Below are 24,884 nucleotides of genomic sequence, written 5' to 3'. Positions count from 1 at the left end.
GAGGAGGAGAGTGAGGAAATGGAGTTGACAACAATGATGTTTAGGATACACACCGCCACAGTTAATAGTTTGTTAATGCTGTTTGTGCCTTAAAGGGGAGGGTAGCTATCACTTCATAGAATGATTGACGTGACTATAACTTTCATATTGACATGTCAGCCTCCTTACCCCCAACAGTTGCCAAAATAGGGCAGAGGTGGTCAGATCGTCACCTTTATATTTCTGTTTGTCTATCCGGGAAGTGATGATCAGGAAGGAACAGATCCCGTACTCTGCTGAGGGCCCTCTGCCCCTTCCTTTAAGCAAGTAGGGTTAGGGTCAGCACTTGGACCCTAACAAGTTTGGTGACATGTCAGAAATTTGGAAATGATGGTTACCCTTCAGTTTATTTTGTTGGGATATATACATATTGTAAGTTTGCACAGTATGAGAAAGAAATCTATCTAGCTGTGCTCATGCTTGTTTGTTAGCACTTAAACCAGTTAGCACTTAGAATTGTCACATTAGTCAACTAGGGAATGGGATGTCACTATTGTTGGGTGACTGTTTTCAGTTTATATTGTAAAAGTTTAAAGTTCTGCACTTATCTCACTTTTCATTGGTTGTATAGATATAGATGTATAGATATATTGTACTTTTTTCTTAATTTAATATTTTCTTTTTTTTTTCTTAAAGGGGAACTCCGGATCGAGGCAAGAAAAAATAAAACTGCAGAAGCATATAGCATTATTTATTACCTATCTATCCCAGTTTTGAAACCAAAAATCCATTTGTTTTGTGGTTTTCTGTATTTCCTGGTTGAGCAGATAATGCATTACTGTCCCTCTTTTTTAACCAGGCTGTTGCACAGAATTTGGCATAATGGTGCCATTAGGCAGCCTCAGAGGTATAAATACATGCTGTCCCTGCTGTTTCCTGTCTATTTCCGTTGTGTTTCCATCAATTTCTGAGGTTGACAGGTTTTCACACGACCTTCCTTCTACCGAACTTGAGTCTCCCATTGACTTCAATGGTGTTCGTTACTCGAAACAAGCACTCGAGTATCAGGAAATACTCGGCTTGAGTAACGAGCACCCGAGCATTTTAGTACTCGCTCATCACTAAGGCTTTTTAAATGCAGATAATGGCATATTTGCCTAATAAACCCAATTACAAAGTTTCTTAAAATCGCCTGGACTATTGATTTCTGACTCTTTAAACACTTGACACTAGTTCACACAAAGAGTTTAATGGAATTTGTGGTGCACATACCTAGATTGGATAGAATGTTAGTGGCTTCTAGTTTAACTTTAACTTAAAGCAATGTATACAAAGCATACACAGTACCTTGGTCTATGATCTTCTAGGTGAGGTTCATAAACAGTTATAAACAATGAGGTTGAATAAACTTATTAACATAACATGCAATTACCTCCCCAGCTCCAGCACTTGGTTGCTTCTAGGTCTGAGGGGGCCTGGGACGTGTAAGGCCCGCTCAGGCAGTCAGCACACGATGCAGGGTCGTGCCTTGGCTGCTGACTGGCTGAGAGGGCCTGACACGTCACGTCCCAGGTCCCCACTCAGACCCAGAAGCGGACGGAGACCAGGAATTGAAGCCGCCAGCACTGGAGCAGGGGGGGGGGGGGTAAGTGCATTTTGTTTTTTTTAGTCACCTCCTCCCTGGCCATTTTGAAGGGAAAAAAAGTCTGTGCCCGGACTTCTCCTTTAATTTACCTTTCAGGTACACAGTAGACCTTCTGGAGAAGATATGCAGGCTCACAGATTGCAAGTATACAGCCCAGGCTCTATCGATTATGCCCACTCAACAGTAGTTAAGCCTCACTGTGAGCTCACATCTTGGGTCTGTTAAGGCCCTATTACACAAAACAATTATTGTCTGCTATGGACGATAATCGCCTCGTGTAATAGAAGACAACGATCGGTCGGCGTTAACGATGTCGGCTGACAGTGGTCTGCCATTATCTTTCAAAATGTTGAAAGACAAACAACTTAGAAAGCAATGATCTGCTTCCAGTGGAAATTACCTAGGCGATCAAATGGAGATTGTTGAGTAAAGCTGTTTAAAACTACACTGCCCAATAATAAATGTAATTTATTCAGTACATTTAAAAAGTAAAAAATATCCTTATTATCAGGTACTTCTAAATCATAATAAACAATTGATACTCTTTCTTTTGCTATGTTCACACAAGGTTTTTTCAGCTCCTTTTAAAATGACGTCCGTTATTTTGAGTCTCAAATAACGGACGTTTTTCGAAGCCTGGCATCCCCTTAGTGCAATGACGGGTGTTTGCACATTATTCTAGTTTGGGGTTACAAATTGCCCTTTGGTTGTGGCTTAATTGAAAAATCCATTGAATTTAATAGTAAAAACGGAGAAAGAACGGTGACAATAGAAGAACTGTGTGTGAACAACTAATAAAAAACGTCCACTATGCAAAAAACGTCCGAAAATAATGTTCATGTTCATTATTTTGACGTCCGCGGCAAAAACGTCAGTTTTTCACTGCATTGTGTGCATAGGACGTCCGTCTTCCGATTGACTTCAGTGCAATTGCATTGAAGTCAGTTAAATTGCTGTAAAAACGGAAGTTTTTTTAAAATAGTGAAATCGGACGTTTTTTCTCAATTTTTAACGTTGTGTGAACATAGCCTTTTACAGTAATGTTATAGGTAGAGTGTAAACAACAGTGGTATTTAGTACCAATTACTTTTTCTTTGATTCTACCAATGTCTACTTGAGGCTAAGTTCATGTAATTTCTGTATTTCTGTATCCCAAGGAAACGTCATACTGAAGTTTTGCATTTCCGCCTTATAGATCTTGTCAAAATGTTCATTTTGAGCCACTGTAAAATGATTTTTCCAATCTCCAATTATTCCTGAAGATAATGAAATGTTATCAAACATGTTACTAAACTTTTGTGATGTGTGATTTGCACATAATTTACATAATTTTTTTTTCACATTAATGAACACATTTCTTTATGCTGTAGCCTCGTGCTTTTTTAAAGCCCCCCTCCCATTAACCCCTTAAAGCGTAACTGTCATGTTTTTTTTTTATTGCAGAAATCAGTAGTATAAGCGCTTTTAAGAAACTCTGTAATTTTCATCAGCCAAAAAAGCCTCCTTCTGTACTCAAGAAGCAATCTCCCAGCCTCCCCCCTGACTTCTTATCTGTGCATTATCAGGCAAACACGTCTTCATTACAGAGAAGCCAGTGAAGACAGGCTCTGCTCTCTCCATTGTAAGCCTATGATGGGGGGAGGGGCTGAGGGAGATGAGGGAGCAGGAAGAGGTAACAAGAAGGTCAGCTGTTTGTAGACTCTCTGGGCACCTAAAACACTAAATTCAGGTGTCAGAAAGGTCAGTGCTTATCTATGAACTTACTGAGAGAAGATTGCAGGGTGTTGTGCTGTGCAGGACTGCTCCGTGCTCAGTCAGTCCTAACAGCCCCTCCCCTCTTCATAGCCACATAATGGAGACAGAAATCCTGCTTCATTTGATGTGAGGGGGGAGGCTGGGAGATTGCTTTTTCACTACAGAAGGAAACTCTTTTAGTACATAAAACCTATTACAGAGTTTCTTAAAATCGCTTGTACTATTGATATTTAATGTTTTCAGAAAAATGACCCTGAAATAACAGTTACGCTTTAAGGTCAAAACAAATTTTCGTTTTTGCGCTTTTGCTTTTTCCATTTTATGTTTAAAAGTCCATAGCGCTTGCATTTTTTCACCTAGAGACTTATATGAGCGCTTATTTTTTGCTAAACCAATTGTACTTTGCAATGACAGGCATTATTTTTCCATAAAAATATGCTGCAAAACCGGAAGAAAATCATTTGCGCTGTCAAATTGAAAAAAAAACAAATTAGTTTTGATTTCGGGGCGTTTTGCATTTACGCCGTTCGCCCTATGGTTAAACTGACTTGTTATGCATGTTCCTCCAGTCGTTACGATTACAACGATATGTAACATGTATAACTTTTATATGAAGAGATGGCTTTTAAAAAATTCAAACCATTGTTAACAAATATATGTTCCTTAAAATCGCTCTATTCCCAGGCTTATAGCGCTTTTATCCTTTGGTCTATGGGGCTGTGTGAGGGGTCATTTTTTGCGCCATGATGTGTTCTTTCTATCGGTATCTTGATTGCGCATATATGACTTTTTGATCGCTTTTTATTACAATTTTTTCTGGATTTGATGCGACCAAAAATGCGCAATTTTGCACTTTGGAATTTTTTTGCACTGATGCCGTTTACCATGCGAGATCAATAATGTGGTAATTTAATAGTTTGGGCGATTATGTGCGCGGCGATAGCAAATATGTTTATTTATTTGTTAATTTATTAATTTATATTTATAAAATGGGAAAAGGGGGGTGATTTTGACTTTTATTAGGGGAGGGGATTTTTTATTGATAAAAACACTTTTTTACTTTTTTTTTTACAAAAACTAGAAGTCCCCCTGGGGGACTTGTATATACACAGCACTGATCTCTCATAGGGATCAATGCTGTGTATATACACAACAAAGATCGATTACATCGGTCATAGAATACTTTGGCCTGCTGCAGGCCACAGCAATCTATTGCCGAGCCGGGATCAGCGTCATTGCGACGCTGAGGCCCTGGCCGGCCAGAAGAACGGATTTCCCCCCCGCGATCGCATCGCGGGTGGGAGATCCGTCCCACTAGACACCAGGGACGTAAGGTCTGAAGCCCTTCAATGCAGCTGTCAGGTTTGACAGCTGCATTGAAGTGCTTAATTAGCCGGCGCGGCAACGGGACCCGCGCCGGCTAATAGAGGCACTGCCCAGCTGCAGATTGCAGCCAGGAGCGGTGCCGTTCAGAGCGAGATCCCGGCGGAACCCCGCTCTGAACACCCCCCGCGGCACCATGACGTACCAGGTACGTCATGGGTAGCTAAGGGGTTAATCTGCACTCAGTAGAACATAATGAAAAGTAAGCACTAGAAATTTAAGCTAATTTAATGAAAAGAAAAAAATATATATATATTGCAATGACATACTCATTCAGACTTTTACTCTGTACTTAGTTAAAGCGTAACTGTCATATTTTTTTTTATTGCAGAAATCAGTAGTATAAGCGATTTTAAGAAACTATGTAATAGGTTTTATCAGCCAAAAAAGCCTCCTTCTGTACTCAAGAAGCAATCTCCCAGCCTCCCCCCCTGACTTCTTATCTGTGCATTATCAGGCAAACACGTCTTCATTACAGAGAAGCCAGTGAAGACGGGCTCTGCTCTCTCCATTGTAAGCCTATGAAGGGGGGAGGGGCTGAGGGAGATGAGGGAGCAGGAAGAGATGACTTGAAGGTCAGCTGTTTGTAGACTGTCTGGGCACCTAAAACGCTAAATTCAGGTGTCAGAAAGGTCAGTGCTTATCTATGAACTTACTGAGAGAAGATTGCGGGGTGTTGTGCTGTGCAGGACTGCTCCGTGCTCAGTCACTCCTAACAGCCACTCCCCTCTCCATAGCCACATAATGGAGACAGAAATCCTGCTTCATTTGATGTGAGGGGGGAGGCTGGGAGATTGCTTTTTCAGTCCAGAAGACAACTCTTTTGGTTTATAAAACCTATTACAGAGTTTCTTAAAATCGCTTGTACTATTGATATTTAATGTTTTCAAAAAAATTACCCTGAAATGACAGTTACGCTTTAAAGCACCTTTGGTAGTGATTCTAGTGTCCATTCTTTTTGAAAATGAAGCCACAAGGCTTAGGCTGCATTCACATGTCCACGACCATGGACATTATCCCGCACTACAAAAACATGGCCACTTTTCCCCCTACTGTTGTCTCCAGTTCAGGGGCGGTTTGCAATTAAGATCCATTAACTTCAATGGAACTGAGTTTCAAAACCCCACCCAAACTGGAGACAACAGTAGGGGGAAAGTGGCCATGTTTTTGTAGCGCTGGATAACACCTTTAAGGACCATTGAAGTGAATGTTGCCATTCACATGATCCGTGCCGAGACCCGCACCACAAAAAAATAGGACATGTCATGGTGCGGATCGCGGCACTCTCCTGTGTTGACCGGCTTCATGTTCACCAGAAGTGGCCTGGACTACGCTGCTTTATGGTGCGTTCACACCTACAGGATCTGCAGCTTATTTTCTGCAGCAGATTTCATTTAAATAACTGAACACAGCATCAAATCTGCTGCAGATCTGCTGCAGATCCTGTAGGTGTGAACGCACCCTTAATCTCCTGGGAGCATAGTCTTGGTCACTTCTGGTCAGTGTGTCTAGCCAGCCTGCACGGGGGAATAAGTGAGTAGTAGATGCAATGACAGGAGAGAACATCATGCTCTCCTGTCATCTCTGCTGCCGGGGGGGATGCGTGCCGGGCAGCGGGTTGTCTCCGGCAAGGGGATCCGTGCTTCGAGCCTCCTCTGGATCACGGCATGGATCATGTGAATGCGCTCTTACACCCCTAGATTTGGGGATTTTCTGCCATTCTTCTGCAGATCTTCCTAAAGAGGTACTCCATTGATTTTTTTTTCTTTTAAATCAACTGGGGTCAGAAAGTGCCAGAGATTTGTAATTTACTTCTATTAAAACATCTTTAGTCTCCCAGTACTTATCAGCTGCTGTATGCCCTGTAGGAAGTGGTGTTTTTTTCCCGAGTCTGAAACAGTAATCTCTGCTGCCACCTCTGTATGTGACAGAAACTGTTGAGAGCAGTAGCAAATCCCCATACTTAAACTCTCCTGCTCTCCAGACTGGAAGAAATACACCATTTCCTGCAGGACATACAGCAGCTGATTTTTATTAGAAGGAAAATACAAATTTCTGGAACTTTCTAGCACCAGTTGATTTGAAAGATTTTTTTTTGCTGGAGTACCCCTTTAAACTCTGTCGGATTAGATAGGGACCAACACCGACATGGCTTAGGGACAACTCCTTGAGTATCCATGAGTAGGCCAGCCAAAGCCCTGATTTAAAATCAAACAAACATCTCTGGAGAGACGTACAATGGAGTCCACCAGCGATGTCCTTCCAACCCATCAGAGCTTGAGGGGATCTGGAGAGAAGAATGGCAGAAAATCTCTAGATCCAGGTATGTAAACCTTGTGGCATCATAGTCAAGAAGACTGTAGGTTGGAATCGGGACCAACAAAAGGATCATCCGCTCTGGTATAGCATCACATAAAGGGGCATGGTCTAAATGCACTTAGACTAGACAGTCTTCCGATATACCAGATTTATCAAGTAGCTAGATGCATTGATAAATCTGGTACATTTAAGGAATTCCATCTACATTTTCACTATCTAAAGCTAAAGCTTTAGTAAATCTTTTAACAATACCTTAATAACTATAAGCCTACAAAATCATACAGTATGTTTGTCACATCTCTTTACCTTTCCTCATAAATGGGCTCTTCTCATGATCCATATAACCAGTAGGGAGGAGAGTGAAATTAGCCATATTGTTCTCTTTCATGCTCTTAAAAGAAACATTTTCAACTACAGAATCCACCGCTTTGTCGTCTAGCTCTTTCCCTAGAAATTTACAAATCTTTACCACACTTCCCCGCAGGTCCTGTATGAAAAGAGGAAGAGAGTAAAAGGTAGGAATTAGCTTCATAATAAAAATGTTTGAGATTAGTTAAAAATTTTGGATTGTGCTTCTATTTAACTTACTGAATTGTCTGCTGCTAATTTTTTTGTGAGAGGTGCAAAAATGAAAATGTAAAGGAGTTCTGGGCCTCAATGCCCAAGTCATTTTTTCCCATGGTCGTCTCCTAAGTGGTAAACCTTTTTAATTTTTCCATTGACATGGCCATGCAGTATATAGCTTATTTTTTGTGGGACAAAAAAGTTTTTTAGGAGCAAATTTTTTTTTTAAATCTTTTTTACTGTGTTCACTGTGCTGGATGAATAATAAAATAATTTTGTTCAAGCCATAACGGACGCAGCGATAACTAATATGCAGGGTTTGTTTGTTTTTTTGTTTTTTCTTTACGGTTTATGTAAATGAAGTGAAAAGTGAAGGGAAAATGCATTTTTAATATTATGGGGTCTTTCTCTCTTATAGGGATGTTTTTCTATTCCATTCCATCCATCAAAAAGGCTTATTGGGTTCAAGGGTATCACTCTAATTACATAACCTAGCACTATATAAAGCATTTAAAGGGATAATGTGGGCACTTCTATTTTTTATATATTGCAGGTGTTGCATATAAATTTAAAAACATCACCTAACTACGGACCTCCTGTGACATCGTTGGGTCCACCGCTGATCGCTCCAGTTCTTTAGAAGATGGACTAGTCTTGGCAGTGACAGCCCACCCAGTCAATGACTGACTGAAGAGGGACAGCACCACGGCCAGTGATTTGCTGAGCGGGCTCTCACTGCCAAGATGGGTCTATCTCAGAAAAAGTTCAGAATGACTGAGAACAAACAGTACAGGACTACATTTAAGTAGGAAGTTGCTGTGTAGAGGGTTTTTTTTTTTCTATTACAACATTAAATTACAGATTATAATTAGGGATGAGCGAACTTTTCAAAAGTTCGGTTCGGTTCGATCCGGCGAACTTTCGTGAAGTTCGGATTGGTCCAAACCAAACCGAAAACGAACCTTGCTCTAACGGCTGAATAATTGCAGCTACAAAAGTGGGAGTGTGTTAGGGTATAGTTTTGTTTAGTTTTAGTTGATATTACAATGAAAAAAGTGGGGGAAAAAGTGCAAAAATAATGAGAAATAAATAAATAAATAATAATACTAATAGGAATAATTTTAATAAAATATAGTGAATAAAAGTGCCAAAATAGTGACAAAAAATATTGAAGAAAAAAGTTTACAAGGAGGATGCGGCAGCACTTGATTGCACCCAGGCCAGTATTGTTGAGAAGAGACAAGTTGAGCATCAGGAGGAGGCAGCAGTTGATTGCTCGCCTCTCAGGCCAGTATTGTTGAGAAGAGACAAGTCGAGGAACAGGAGGAGGCAGCAGTTGATTGCTCACCTCTCAGGCCAGTATTGTTGAGAAGAAACAAGTCAAGGAACAGGAGGAGGCAGCAGTAGATTGCTCGCCTCTCAGGCCAGTATTATTGAGGAGAGGCTACTTGAGGAGGAGGCAGCAGTTAATCGATTCAAGGCCAGTATTATCGAGGAGAGGCTACTTGAGGAGGAGGCAGCAGTTGATCGGTTCATAGAAACATAGAAACATAGAAGATTGTCGGCAGAAAAAGACCACTGGGTCCATCTAGTCCGCCCTTTTAGTATTTTCTTCCTTATTATCTTAGGATAGATATATGTCTATCCCAGGCGTGTTTAAATTCTGTTATTGTAGATTTACCAACCACCTCTGCTGGAAGTTTGTTCCAGGTATCTACTACTCTTTCAGTAAAATAATATTTTCTTACATTGCTTCTGATCTTTCCCCCAACTAACCTCTCACTGTGTCCTCTTGTTCTTGAGCTCAGTTTTTTACTAAAAACACTCCCCTCATGAACCTTATTTAGTCCCTTAACATACTTAAAGGTTTCAATCATGTCCCCCCTTTCCCGTCTTTCCTCCAGACTATACAGATTCAAATCCTTAAGTCTTTCCTGATATGGTTTATGCCTCACACCCTCCACCATTTTTGTAGCTCGTCTTTGGACCCGTTCTATTTTATCAATGTCCTTTTTTAGGTGAGGTCTCCAGAACTGGACACAGTATTCCAGATGTGGCCTCACCAGAGCTCTATACAGCGGGATCACAATCTCCCTCTTCCTACTGGTTATACCTCTAGCTATACACCCCAGCATATGATTTGCTTTCCCCACCGCCTGGTTGCACTGGTGACTCATTTTAAGGCTTTCAGAAATCATTACCCCTAAATCCTTCTCTTCTGAAGTCTTTTCCAACACAGTACTGCCGATGTGATACTCGGATTGAGGATTCCTCCTCCCCAAGTGCATTATTTTACATTTGGAAACGTTCAAGGCCAGTATTATCGAGGAGAGGGTACTTGAGGAGGATGAGGCAGCAGTTGATTGATTCAAGGCCAGTATTATCGAGGAGAGGCTAATTGAGGAGGAGGAGGCAGCAGCAGTTGATTGATTCAATGTCAGTATTATTAAAGGGAACCAATCAGCCCGTTTGGGCTGATATGGTTCCCTTGAGCATTGTATAAAGCACCTGGAGCGGCCCCGGCACGTACCGGCCGCGGCCGCAGCAGGTGCTTTATAACGGAGAAAATGACTTTTATTCCCTGGCTCATGACTAGATACGAGCGGGGAAGTAGTCATGGTGGGCGGCTCCCCGCTCGTATCTAGTCACTGCGCTCTGCCTGTCAGCGTGCTCAGAGGGGATGATTGACAGGCAGAGAGGTCTGTTACTGGCCTCTCTGCCTGTCAATCATCCCGCTGAGCGCGCTGACAGGCAGAGGGAATAAAAGTCATTTTCTCCGTTATAAAGCACCTGCTGCGGTCGCGGCCGGTACGTGCCGGGGCCGCTCCAGGTGCTTTATACAATGCTCAAGGGAACCATATCAGCTCAAACGGGCTGATTGGTTCCCTTTAAAAACAGACCAGTTGAGGAGCAGAAGAAGGCAGCAGTTGATGGCTCTCAGGCCAGTATTGTTAAAAACAGACAAGTTGAGATGGCAGCTTCCGCAGCTCTTGATTCCACCCAGTATGTTTCCAAATAGACAATTGACGGTGGGGGCATTAGTAGGAGTAGTATTCTTTTGGACCCAGAAGGACCTAGTACAGACAACTGAAGTTTGAAGCTAAGGATATGCACGTTTGTAAAAATCATTCTTTAAACATGACAACATGTCAACAGTCAACGTAAAAAAAAAAAAAACCTCTAACATTACACCTAGTCTAGCAGGATACGGATACGGTAAAATAGACAGAGAACCTCACACACAGAATCCATGAGGTGAAGAAAGGACATTTAAAAAGGCACAGATTCAAGAAGGCTTTACTCCAGTTCCATTATCCAAAAATAAGTGTCCTATTTTCATTAAATTGACACCTCACTGGCACTTGCTTTACAAATTGACGCAACTACTCTGGTGTCAAACCTGTTTAATCTGTGCCTATGGCTGTTGGCGATACACATATAGAACACCTAGAATCACCTAGAACAGCTTATCACAAACAAACAAACTTTTTTTATTTTTTTTAAAGTTTTTTTAAACTTTTTTGGTTGCGGGCAGCTAGACGGGGTTGACGGCAACCAGCAGAGCACAAACGGACAGCTTTTCTGGGGCGCTGACTTAGGGTGGTATTACACGGGCCGAGCAGGGCCCGATAATACCTGTAAACGAGCAGCGATCTGCTAGATCGTTGCTTGTTTACTGGACCTATTACACGGCCCGATAATCGTTTGACAAGAGCTGCAAGGACAACGTTACCAATGTCCTTGCAGCCCTTTCTAAACTGGCATACATTACCCATCCACATTCCAGGGCTGCTCCTGCGTCCGCTTCTCCCGGGGGTCCCGCGCGCTCTCTAGCGTCACAGCAGCCTGTCAGCTGGTAGGCCGCTCAGCCAATCACAGGTCGGGACCGCCGCGGCCTGTGATTGGCTGAGCGGCCTATCAGCTGACAGGCCTCTGTGACGCTAGAGCGCGCGCGGGACGCAGGGAGAAGCGGACGGCAGGAGCAGCCCTGGAACGTGGATGGGTAATGTATATCGTTAGTCGCCGGCCACGCACCGCTATTACACGCAGCGGTGCGCGGTCGGCGCCCGACGAAAATAGGTTCTAACCTATATCAACGATCAGCCGATGATCGTTGTCATCGGCTGATCGTTGCATTTATTACACGGAGCGATAATCGGCCGAATCGGGCCAATTCGGCTGATTATCGTTCCGTGTAATACCACCCTTAGCGTCACCTAAAACAGCTTATCACAAGCAAACAAACAAACTTTTTTTTAAAGTTTTTTTTTTTTTACTTTTTTGGTTGCGGGTGGCTAAACGGGTGTGACGGCAACCAGCAGAGCACAAAAGGACAGCTTTTGTGGGGAGCTGACTTAGTGTCACCTAGAACAGCTTATCACAAACAAACAAACTTCTTTTAAGTTTTTTTAAACTTTTTTGCTTGCGGCTATACGCGATTAACGGCACCCAGCAGAGCAGCAACGTCTAGCGTCTCCTCTCTGTCACGGAACAGTAGCTGGTTCAATGCTACGTGTCCTGACTCCTGAGTGACTCTTCTCACTTTTCTCTCCCTATTTCTTTTTTTTATCTGACTATCCATAGATATCACAATTTTTGAGTTAGATGCCTATCTATCCCTCTCTCTACCTAACTCTTGATTTCTCAGCCTCTTTCACTATGTATGGGCTTATCAAGCTTTCCCTGGATCTTGCGATTTTTTTTTTTATCTTCCTCACTCTGGCTTCTCTCACAAACAATATATACTCCTTCTCTATCTCTCCCTGTACTTATCTAGTTGTTTGGATATGTAATCTATGTGTTTTCCCTCTCTGCCTAACGTACACCTCCTTTCTCTCTGCAGTCTAGACACACAATGAGAGAGCATGAACGCTCAGGCACTTCCTGTTCCTGTAGTGACGTCACACACCTTGATATTCACATAATAACAGGATAAAAGGGATTATAGGAGTAATAATTCCTTATATCCTCTTCCATTCTGTGAAAACAATACAGTTTTGTGACGCCGTTGCGATTTTAACGAACTTCATAACAAACTTTTTGAAAGTTCGGTTCGGTACCGAACCAAACTTTTTGCAAAGTTCGTAACGAATCTGGTTCGTAACGGTTCGGTTCGCTCATCCCTAATTATAATCAATGATAAAAATAAAAGCTAATAGGTTACTGCCACACATACTGAGAGCTGTAATAATAGGCATCCTAGGAATGAATGGAAGAAAGGGTGTCCTACTGATCCACAGGTGAAATGGCCCCTGGCTTATGCCTCCATTTTCAGCTGTTTATGTAACTCTCAAAGAACAGAATGAACAGGAATGCATGACCTTTGCTCTATTGTTTCTTCAACTGGGTGCCATGAAACCAGAGTTTCTGGTGGGGATTGCAGGGATGGATCAATCAGAGATACCTGGCATATCCTGTGCTGAAAATGTCCTGGGAAATTCCCTTTACAAAGCTTTATTCTGCTCAAATGCAAAGGAGGAGTAAGGTTGCGTTCAAATGGAGTAAAACTGGCGGAATTCTATATCGGAATTCTCTGTTGCAGAATTCCGCCAGCCTCCGTGGCATACTGGCTGTCTATGGGAGGCGCATCCGCCTCCTCTCTCTGAGTGGAAGAGTGGACGTGTCCGCTTCTACTGAGCGGAGAGGCGCGGAGAGAGGAGGCGCGCAAGCCTCCCATAGACTGCCAGTATGACACGAAGGCTGGCAGAATTCTGCCAGTTTTACTCCGTGCCAATGTGGCCTAAGGGGAAAATTGATACAATGACTAATTGCTCCTCATTTTAAGTGTTTTATATTAAGGATTTACCAACTGAAGATCCTCATAAGTATTTAACATAAAATTGTCTTTTCCCTGCATTTCCATCCATCCCTTGACGTGCTTAAACCAGGATCCAAACGGTACTGGAAGAGATAGAAAAAAAATTATAAATCTATTACTTATGTTTACTATATAAACGTATGACAGGTCACATTAGCTTTGGCCACTTACGGTTTTCAGAAAAGAAATCTTTAAGAAAAGAATCCATATTTTCTGGATCTTTGTAGAATACACTCATTTTGGAAAAATAATAAAGGGACACCGCAGTATCTTTAGGATTTCTGATTGTATATATGACCTAAAATAAAGAACATATTTTATTTACAAAAAACTATATATACCCCCAAACAAGACCCCGCATGGAAAACATTGTTTGGGTCTGTGAATATAAACACCTTGACACAAAATCATGTACATGTATGTCTGGGGCCGCAGCTTGTTTTTTCAACTCCGCTTACTCCTCCAGGGGGACTTCTAATTAATGTATGTGTAAAAAAAAAAAATTAATTAATAAAAAGCGTGTAAAAAAAATGTGTAAAAAAAAAAATAATAATTAATAAAAAGCTCCTCCTCCTAATAGTCTGAATCACCCCCTTTTTCCCATTTTATAAATAAAAATAAAATAAATAAACATATTTGGTATCGCTGCAAGTGTAATCGCCCAATCTATTAAATTATCACATCCTGATCTTGCATGGAAAATGGCCGAAGCGCAAAAACCCACCAAAGTAAATTTTTGTGACATAAAATCCAGAAAAAAATAAAAATTGTAATAAAAAGTGATCAAAAAGTTGCATATGAGCAAGTGAGGTAACGATAGATAGAACCAATCATGGTGCAAAACAGACAACTCACACAGCCCCATAGACCAAAGGATAAAAGCGTTATAAGGATGGTAATAGAGCAATTTTAAACACATTTCGTTTTTTTAAAGGTTTTAATTTCTTTAAAGCAGTCAGGTAAAATAAAAGTAATATAAATTACATATTGTTGTAATCGTACTCCCCAAAATGAAAACTAATTGCTTTTTATTTTTCAATTTCACTGCGCAAATATTTTTTTTCCAGTTTCACAGCATACTTTATGGAAAAATTAGGCCTGCCATTGGAAAGTACAATTGGTGTTGTAAAAAATAAGGGCTCATGTGGGTCTGTAGGTGAAGAAATGCAAGCGAAATTTCAAGGGAAAAAATGAAAATTAGCCCGGTCCTGAAGGGGTTAGAATGTACATTTTAATTTTTATCTCATTTACAATATCTTATTATCTTATTTGTATTGGGTGACTATCTAAGTTACATGCGGAGAATTTCAAACCTAGAGAAATGCAGATTTAAAAAAATATACATTTATTTATTTTAGAATTTTTCCAACAATATAGGGTTAATGTCACTGCATATTCACATGTATTATAACAAATTGCTAAACTGGTAGCAAGGATAGTTCCAGCACTCAGTCGTCCAAATCCAATTCCTTTATTGTAGTATAGCAAAAAAAAACAAAAAACAAACAAACAATAAAATCCTGACAAATTTAAACTTGTTGTCCAGTGTGGAAAAACGTTTTACGTTGAAAATAATAAACTTTCTATTCTCATCTCTCCGTGCTGCCCGATTCCTCCTGTGGTGTTATCGGGTTCCCCCTGGGTCCTGAGACTAACTCTTTCAGAGAGGCTTATAAGGATGCCTCAGGAGGACCCCAGGGGAGCATGGTAAGGTATGAATAGGCTCTTTATTCTTTCTAGATACTTGCAACAATATATAAAAAGTTTTTCCTTACTGGAAAACCTCTTTAAATCTTTGACTATGCATTATGAATGTTATTCAATCATAAAAGCAACATTTTTGACACTTTCTTATGCTAAAACATCAAAGAAATGTGTGTAAGAATTTACCTTTGCTTTGGAACCTTGTAATATTTTTGTTAAAAATTTTCTAGGCAAGTGGCTGGTAATAAGACGTGGGCGTTCCTTACTTAGTAATAGCTTTTCAGCACTAGTGGGGGATTCAACCCAAGGTGCCCTATCCCAGTTTGGTACAGTCTTGTTCCACGTTGGATCTCCATTCTTGTGGATAAGGCTTAAAATTTCAATCATCCATGTAGTACCTAGCAATATTGTTATTGAAAGAAAAATACAAAAGTATTGCATACCAACATGTGTATAAGTTATTAGATAAATACACTAATTCTTTTCTAGTTATTCATGCCTCAGTATTAGGGATGAGCGAACCTAACCGGTACGAACCAGATTTGTTACGAACTTTGCAAAAAGTTTGGCTCGTCACTGAACCGAACTTTGAGAAAGTTCGTAACGAACCTGGTTAAAATAACAATAACAAATAAAATCACAGAATAGACCAGGATACAAGGGATTATTACTCCTATTTTCCCTTGTATTCTGTTTTTTTATGATGATCACGATGTGTGTATTACAAGTAACGCCGTTACCGGCACTTCCAAGCGCTATTAGAGTGTAACTTCTATCATAGTAGATAATGTTGGTAAAAGATATAGAGTAGTCCAGGTTTCAGCAGATATAATACACTTGCTAGCAACTTTGGAGTATAACTCCTATCATAGCAGTTGAGAGATGAGAGAGTAGTCCCAGACCGGCTAATCGTATGACTGCTCAGTTGGATAGCGCAGGAGTTTGAACAGTCGGATAGAGTGCTTTCAAGTACAATATACTGTAGTAATTTACTGCAAGAGCGAGTTTGTTACAAGCTTGTTGTAACCATAAATCAGGACAATCTAAACATGTGGACTTAATTGTAGCTAAGTTCAAATGAGCTGTAGCGCTGAATGGTATTCGACTCTAATAAACTGTTGCACTCAGTACATACGGTATCTGCTGAAAAGACTATAGATCGGCATTACTGGGGTTACTGTATATACATGAGATGTATATACAGTATGTGCCCGTATATACCTGATTAGCTCAACTAACTGTATGGTGCAACGGGGATAATAGCCACTGTGCAACCCCGCATCACTAGATACGGCGATCACCGCAGTGTGACTGCGAGTGCCCTAGGGGGTACAGTGAATATCGCAGGGTGCCCAGCAATTGTACTATTAGCTATAGCGATCTCGGCAGCGCGCCTTGCAAGCGCACTATAAGACACAGCGATCACTATAAAGTGTTTGCAGCTGTGCCACAGCCGGCTTGACCGCATAGCGAATCGGGGGTATAAGCCATGTGCACCCTGTGAAGCAACACCGCCATCACTTAGACTATGTGCACACTGTAACAGATGCAAGCAGATCTTGCCAATTAAATGATTATGAGACTACTCACATCAATCATCTCTAATATGTGAACCAATCCACAAGTCAACAATCAACAGTCAACAAGATAGTTTACTGTACTATCGTCACTGCCGCAAATACAGCATAAGCGGTAATGGTTAACTGATTAAAATACTACTCTGACAAATCAATATCACTTAATAGGCAATTATTATCCTACAGGGAATAGTGCAATAAAAAGCAACCTAGCTAATTGCACCTCATGGATCGAACCAATCCGAACTTTTCAAAAGTTCGCTCATCCCTACTCAGTTTTATTAATGCTAACAATCAGGCCTGGACTGGCACTCTGGCCAATATGGCAAATGTCCAGTGGGCCGCCCAGATTGGCAGTAAGTGGGCCGCCTGTCCTGGTGCACCAGCCCTCTGCATTGGTTGAGAGAAAAGCCTCTCCTCCTTTAACTGTGAGCACTCATGATAACTGCTAACAGTTAAATGCCAAGGCTGTACTCTAACAAAGCCAGGGAGCCATTGGCTCCCAGCCCTGCCAGTCATTCTTATGGCTGCAGGTATCATTATATATCCGACCACAAGAAGCTGATGCCTCCACCAGCTTCCCAACACACAAGTGATGTCACTTGTGTCCTTACAGAGCTGGGAGAAAATAAGATAAGATGTCGATGTAGCAGAGCTTTGAGCTTTCTATTGGCTTCAATTAGTAAGCAGCAAGTCCATAAATCCTCTATAGTGGCGGATTTGTTGTTCACCCATTGAGGTCAATATGTAGCAAAATCTGTGCAAGTTTTCTGCAGAAAATCCACTGTGTGAAATTCGAAGCAGACTCACTACATGTAAATGTATGAAAAAAAAAATCATAAAAAAAAAAAAAATTAAATGTGTATCATCCCACCATGGTAAGGTGACCTCATATGGCCAGTTTCTCACAAGCATAATACTTGCACATTTTATTGATGAGTTATGGAGTGTCGGCAATGGGCCCTTAAGAAAATGGCAAAAGCAAACAAAAAGAAAAATCAGCTCACCCAAATGTCCTTAGTCAGTGTATATCAACCCTCGGTGGAGCACGGATGAAAATGGGCCAACTCCCATCCAGGAACAATAGACCAAAAACATGCAAATGCAAGAGATGAATCCAGCTCCAACCAGTGCGATAAAATCCAAAATTTATTCACATGTAGAAAAAATACATAGATTTAAAAAACATGGACGTCCATACATGAAAACACCGACGCGTTTCAGAGTCTAAGCTCCTTAGTCATGGCTGACTTTCACAGACTGAATGCCAATATTTATATCCATTGATAGTGATAGCACCTGGGGCTTGGTACCGCCCAAAATGGGTTGTAACCAAACCTCATCACAGAGCAGACTATGTGGCATGAATGGAATGCATTAGCAACACATATATATAAGGAAAAGAAAAAGAACAAACAAAACATAATTATAATCTAGGTATTAACATTCTAGTTACACTAATAAATATAAGCAAGATCATTTTTCATATTAAGGCCTCTGGGATTGCGGGTGTCCAGCTCCAGTATCCAAAACGCCTCTCTCAGATGAAGCTGCCTAATCCAGTCTCCACCTCTTACAGGAGCTTGTACCTTTTCTATACCACATACCATAAGGGAGGAAATATCTCCTGAATGGCAATTTACGAAGTGTTTGGTGAGACCGGAAAAAGATCTATTTGAGAGGAGTCTGGAGGCCGCAGAGACATCCGAGATGTGTTCAGCAAGGCGTTTTTTCAACTTTCTGGAAGTGCATCCCACGTATTGTAAGGAACACTTGGTGCACTCTTACCTTGCAGAGTGCACCAAGTGTTCCTTACAATACGTGGGATGCACTTCCAGAAAGTTGAAAAAACGCCTTGCTGAACACATCTCGGATGTCTCTGCGGCCTCCAGACTCCTCTCAAATAGATCTTTTTCCGGTCTCACCAAACACTTCGTAAATTGCCATTCAGGAGATATTTCCTCCCTTATGGTATGTGGTATAGAAAAGGTACAAGCTCCTGTAAGAGGTGGAGACTGGATTAGGCAGCTTCATCTGAGAGAGGCGTTTTGGATACTGGAGCTGGACACCCGCAATCCCAGAGGCCCTAATATGAAAAATGATCTTGCTTATATTTATTAGTGTAACTAGAATGTTAATACCTAGATTATAATTATGTTTTGTTTGTTCTTTTTCTTTTCCTTATATATGTGTTGCTAATGCATTCCATTCATGCCACATAGTCTGCTTTGTGATGAGGTTTGGTTACAACCCATTTTGGGCGGTACCAAGCCCCAGGTGCTATCACTATCAATGGATATAAATATTGGCATTCAGTCTGTGAAAGTCAGCCATGACTAAGGAGCTTAGACTCTGAAACGCGTCGGTGTTTTCATGTATGGACGTCCATGTTTTTAAATCTATGTATTTTTTCTACATGTGAATAAATTTTGGATTTTATCACACTGGTTGGAGCTGGATTCATCTCTTGCATTTGCATGTTTTTGGTCTAATGGGCCCTTAAGACATGTTTCATGCTGCGGGTCTCATGCTGTGGATCCTGGTACTGTGAAGGTCTATGGGGTTACATATGCTTGCTTCGGGGCCTCCCAGCATCTCCCGGCAGTAAGCCAATCAGTGGGCTGCCCCACCACAGCGCACTGATTGGCTGACCGCTGGGAGATGCCAGGAGGCTCCAAAGCAAGCAGGAGCCTAGAGCAGGTGATGTATACCTGCTGCCGTGCACTGATTGGTTGATGCGGAGCAAGGGCAGCCTGAAACCTCACACACAGCCACAGCCCAGAGCAGGTAATGTATGCTGCGGGTGGAGGGATGCGGGGGGTTAAAGGGGAAGGGTCACATACAGGCAGTGGAATGAAAATTCTGCGCGTGTATGTGACCCATTCAACTTCACAGTACAAGGATCTGCAGCGGATGTCGCTGCAAACTCGCAGCATGAAATCCGCTGCGGATCCGTTACGTGTGAAGCTACCCTTAATTAAATTTTTTATACTGTAAGTAAAGTCTATAGATAGCGGTTAGCTATGCTTACCTGACTTTGGATATGTAACATTAAAGATGTCATCATCCTGAACCTGAAATTCATTTTCCACAAACATCAAGTCTTCTACAGTGGTTGACATTTGAGGGAAAAGGACCCCCTTGTATTCAAAGTAATGATCAGACATTTTCTTTCCTTAAATAAGAACAATAAAGTAGATGTTTATAAATGTACATCTATTCAACAGTGACATATGGGTATAAAGCAATCTACAACATACAAAGTCATCTATATCTGCATGCAGATTTGATTCTTGACCAGATGCATGATTCTTTACACAAGATGTGAGTAAAGACTGGACATTAGCTTCAGATGCTCTGAAGGCATCAGTGGAAGACACTTTTGGGGCATCTGAGCATGTGGCTGGCCTCCTGACAATGGTGTCCTTGGCAACCAGCCCAGCCAACTGCAGGGAGCACGCCGACTGCACTTTCCTTTGATGGAGCCGCTGCTGGGGTTTCACCACCCACGGCTGATCAGCAAGAGGTGTTGGTGATTTTTATTAACTGACTGGCCAGTCAGTTGTTAGAACACTCCTGGGGCTGGGACTCTAGGCCTCATAAGTATCCTCCTCATGCCCCTGTTCCTTGCCTTTGACAGAGACTTCTCTTTTGGATTTTGTGCTGCGCTTCCTGCCAGTTACTGACCCGGACCCCTTACCTTGATTAATTGTGTTTTTGTCAGTCTTGTTTTCGTTCAGTGTTCACTTATGCAGGTTAGGGACTGTCGACCAGTTGTTCACTGCCACTTAGGGCAGTTGAGGCAATTAGGCAGAGACAGCAGGGCGGGTGCCAGCGTCAGCGACAGTTCCATACTCTGATAATAGATACTTAAAACTTGAAAGAAGAAATCCTTGTACTCACGTATATATATGGTTTCTGCATATACAGTATGACCACCTTCTGCCCAACCAGATTAGCGACGGCCAGGTTGGGTAGCAAAAGTTCTAGACCTCTGTCTCTAGGTAGAGATAACTCCTGAAGGTTTTCCCTAGGTAGTCGAGCGTAGTTAGTAGAATACTTCAGCTTTCAGCAACTTTGTTTTACTGGGGATAAGTCCCTCTTCCTTTCCTTTAGGGGGTGACTGTCCTGATTTATCCAGCTCACAGTTACCTCACTTCTAAGGGTCTAGCACTGCATACTGTTAAATCTCTCTTTAACTACTGTTAACAATCTCAGTCCAGGGCTCTGGCCTAAGCCAGGCCTGCTTAGTCACTGCAGCAGGAACCTGTAGCTTTTGTCTGTCTCCCATACACTGAACTCCTGACTAAAGTGCTAACAAGACCAGTAGAAAGTGTGTGAGACCAGTAGAAAGTGTGAGAGTAGTAAGTCAGCACCTGTCATTGGTCAAAACAAGAATTAAAGTGTAACTGCCAATTTTTTATTTTTTTTTCAGTAGAAAAGGCGATTTTAAGAAACTCTATAATAGGTTTTATTAGGTTTAAAAGCCTCTTCTGTACTCAAAAACAATTTCCTACCCCCCCCCCCCCAAACACACACACACACACAGTTCTTATCTGTGTATTGTCAGGCAAATCTATCTTCATTACAGAGAACCCAGAGAAGATAGGTTCTTCTGTCTCTATTATCTCCTATGAAGGGGGGAGGGGCCGAGGGAGAAGAGACATGAAGGTCAGCTGTTTGCAGACTGTCTGGGCACCTAAAACGGTTGATTCAGAAGTCAGAAAGGTCAGTGCTTATCTAGGAACTTGCTTAGTAAAGATTGCAGGGTTTTGTGCTGTGCAGGACTCCTCCGTGCTCACCCACTCCTCTCAGCCCCTCCCCTCTCCATAGAGCATAATGGACACAGAAATCCTGCCTCTTCTGGAGTGAGGGGGACCTAGGAAAACAGCTTTTTCAGTACAGAAGAAAACTCTTTTGCTAAAAAAAACCTATCACACAGTTTCTTAAAACCGCTTGTACTATTGTTATTTATTGTTCTCAGAAAAATGACCTTGAAATTACAGTTACACTTTAACCCCTAGGTGACCCTAGACGTACCCGTACATCCAGAGCCGCCTCCATGTGCTCAGAGCGGGGGCGCGCGGCGGCCGCCCTCTGTACCGCCGCGGTCCCAGGTGCCGCTCGTAGCCCGGGACCGCGGCTATTAGCGGGCACGGTCCGATCGCCGTGTCCGCTAATACAGTAATCGGATGCAGCTGTCAAAGTTGACAGCTGCATCCGATTACTTAATGCAGCCCATTCCCTGATGTCTAGTGGAGAGGATCGCTCCTCCGGGACTGCTCCTCCGATCCACACATCTTACCCCATCTGATCCCGGCTCGGCACTTGATTGCTACAGGCTGCAGCAGCCGGAAGCAATCGATGTGCCTATCTCGATGTGCGTCTAGTATAAATGTAAAAGTACATATAAGGGTATATTCACACGAACGGGCTCGCAGCGAGATTCTCGCTGCGAGCCCGGCAGGTCCTGGCAGTTCCCATACACTACATACTTGCTGCGGTCTAAACGACCGCAGCGAGTATGTAATTCTGCCGCCCTTAACCCCTTCTGCTCCCTGCCGGCTCCCCCGCTGTAAGCATACATTACCTGTCCTTGCTGCACGGGGTCCGGCGTCCTGCTCTCCCGTCCGGCTGATCAGTGTGTTGCCCAGCCGCAGCCACTGATTGGCCGGACGGGAGAGCAGGACGCCGGACCCGTGCCAAACGGGAGTATCTGTGCCCTAACTTTGCACCACCCCTCAGTCCCTCCTCCCCACCCTCTTCATCATTAGGAATGCCACTGGAACATTTTCAACATGTTGAACATTGCACAGGTGCTTAACGATCAAGACCATGTGCCAGGTTGACACAGGTGGGGAATAGGAGGCAATCTGCCTGGAGCATTCCTAATGATGAGGAGGGTGGGGAGGAGGGACGTAGGGGTGGTGCAAAGTTAGGGCACAGATACTCCCGTTTGGCACAGGCTGCAAATTTAAAAGTTGTATCTTTAGGACAATAACTGCTTCACCTGCTGAATGGACCGCAGGACAAATCTTGGATTAAAAGCAGCTATCTGACGGTACAAGTGGTTTGGAGGGGTCAGATTGTGGATACAGAGTCACTTTAAAAACACAATAGCCTTGGCGGCTAGATTATGCACTTGTGCACTGCAGGCAGGATAGCCGTGGGATTTTTTTTTTTTTTCCTTTACATAATGGCCAACAAGGGGTATGGGTGTGATTTGTTTTTCAATTTAAAAAAAAATATATTTATTTATTTTTTTCCTGCCTAGTAGTGTAAGCTGTCTGATAGATGGCATCCATTACTAAGCTGAGGCTTAGTGTTAGCCTGTAAAATGGCTAACATTAACCCCTGCATTATTACTCTAGTAACGACCACCTTAGGGATACTGGGAAGAGCCATGTACCAGCAGTACCGGAGCATCAAAAAAGCTCAGAGACAAGCAAGTCTCTTCTATGGAAGGCGGAAGGAGGGAGATGGGTGGTGAGTGTTAGGGCCCTATTACACGGCCCGATATTAACCCTTTGAGGACCAGGCCCAAAATGACCCAGTGGACCGTGCAAATTTTGATCTTAGTGTTTTTGTTTTTACCTCCTCCCCTTCTAAGAGCTCTAGCACTCAGTTTTCTATCTACAAGCCATGTAAGTGCTTGTTTGTTACAGAAATAGTTGTACTTTGTAATGGCGTCATTCATTTTACCATAACATGTATGACGGAATTCCAAATATATTATTTATGAAGATATAAATAGGTGAAATCGTAAAAAAGAATGCAATATGGTAACGTTTGGGGGGTTCCTGTGTCTACGTAATGCACTATATGGTAAAAGCGACATGATACCATTATTCTATAGGTCAGTCCGAACACAACCATATGCAGGTTACACAGATTCTCTAATGTTATATATGAATTTTTTTTATGAAATCCTTTTTTTTGGCAATTAAATATTAATAAAATGGGCCTATTGTGACGCTTATAACGGTTTTATTTTTTCACCTACGGGGCTGTATGGGGTGTCATTTTTTCCGCCATGATCTCTAGTTTTTATTAATACCATATTTGTGAAGATCGGACGTTTTGATCACTTTTTATTGATTTTTTTTAATATATAATGTAACATAAAATCGGTAATCCACGCACTTTTTTCCCTCTTTTCGTCTACTCCGTTTACCGATCACAATGACGCTTGTTATATTTTAATAGATCGGACAATTACGCACGCTACGGTATATTATATGTTTATCTATTTATTTATTTTTATATGATTTATTTATACAATGGGAAAGGGGGGTGATTTAGACTTTTATTGGGGGAGGGGTTTTGGGGTAGTGTGTTAGTGTTTTGAACTTTTTTTTTTTACACATTTGAAGTCCCTTTGGGGGACTTGTACATACACTAGTTTGATTTTTACACTGACCATTGCTATGCCATAGACATAGCATTGATCAGTGTTATCGGCGATCTGCTCATTGAGCCTGCCTGTGCTGGCTCAGTGTAGCAGATCGCCGATCGGACCGCACGGAGGCAGGTAAGAGACCTCCGGCAGTCCGTTTCAACGATCGGGACCCCCGCAGTCACACTGCGGGGGTCCCGATCGGTAAATGACAGGGGACTCCCCCTGTCACTTACACTTAAACGCCGCGGTCGCTGCAGCGTGTCATTACCGGTGAGGTCCCGGCTGCTGTTTGCAGCCGGCCCCCACCTGCTATGAAGCACGCTCCGCTCCGGAGCGCGCTTCATAGCGGGAGAAACACCCAGGACGTAGGGTTACGTCATGGGTCGTCTGGGGACAGACTTCCATGACGTAACCCTACGTACAGGGTCGTCTAGGGGTTAAGAGCAAGTGAGTGGCGACCTGTCACCCTAGTGTGCAAGCACAGATGAATCGTTAAGCCTTTGGGGCAGTGCTTGAGACACATGCTCACCTGCGCACCAATGCTTCTTTGTGATCATAAGGCAGTAGCGATAGCGACAGTTTGTTTCAAGCGGTAATTGTACATAAACATGGGTAAATGTAAGGATGTGACAGAGTGACAAAAAGATTTGTTGGTGTTGTATTTGTTGGTGTTTTACAGCAGACTGTTTAACATGTCTGCAAGCAATGGTTTAATATAGTGTATGTGGCCACGAAACATGC

General features: G+C 42.3%; 1 protein-coding gene across 1 annotated transcript; it reads right to left on the bottom strand.

The window, feature by feature from the left end:
* Positions 1-2,074: 2,074 nt before the first annotated feature.
* LOC138769086 (sulfotransferase 2B1-like) lies at positions 2,075-19,919 on the bottom strand. The gene is made up of 6 exons (XM_069947294.1): positions 19,776-19,919; positions 15,354-15,565; positions 13,635-13,761; positions 13,452-13,546; positions 7,388-7,568; positions 2,075-2,880 (listed from the first exon to the last, which is right to left on the bottom strand). Exons 1-6 carry the CDS (start codon positions 19,909-19,911, stop codon positions 2,735-2,737), a joined length of 897 nt encoding a protein of 298 aa, XP_069803395.1. The 5' UTR covers positions 19,912-19,919; the 3' UTR covers positions 2,075-2,734.
* Positions 19,920-24,884: the final 4,965 nt, after the last annotated feature.

Source organism: Dendropsophus ebraccatus, chromosome 12 (genome assembly GCF_027789765.1).
Source record: "Dendropsophus ebraccatus isolate aDenEbr1 chromosome 12, aDenEbr1.pat, whole genome shotgun sequence".
In the NCBI taxonomy this organism is placed as follows: domain Eukaryota; kingdom Metazoa; phylum Chordata; class Amphibia; order Anura; family Hylidae; genus Dendropsophus; species Dendropsophus ebraccatus.
This window is presented reverse-complemented; position numbering and strand designations above follow the sequence as displayed.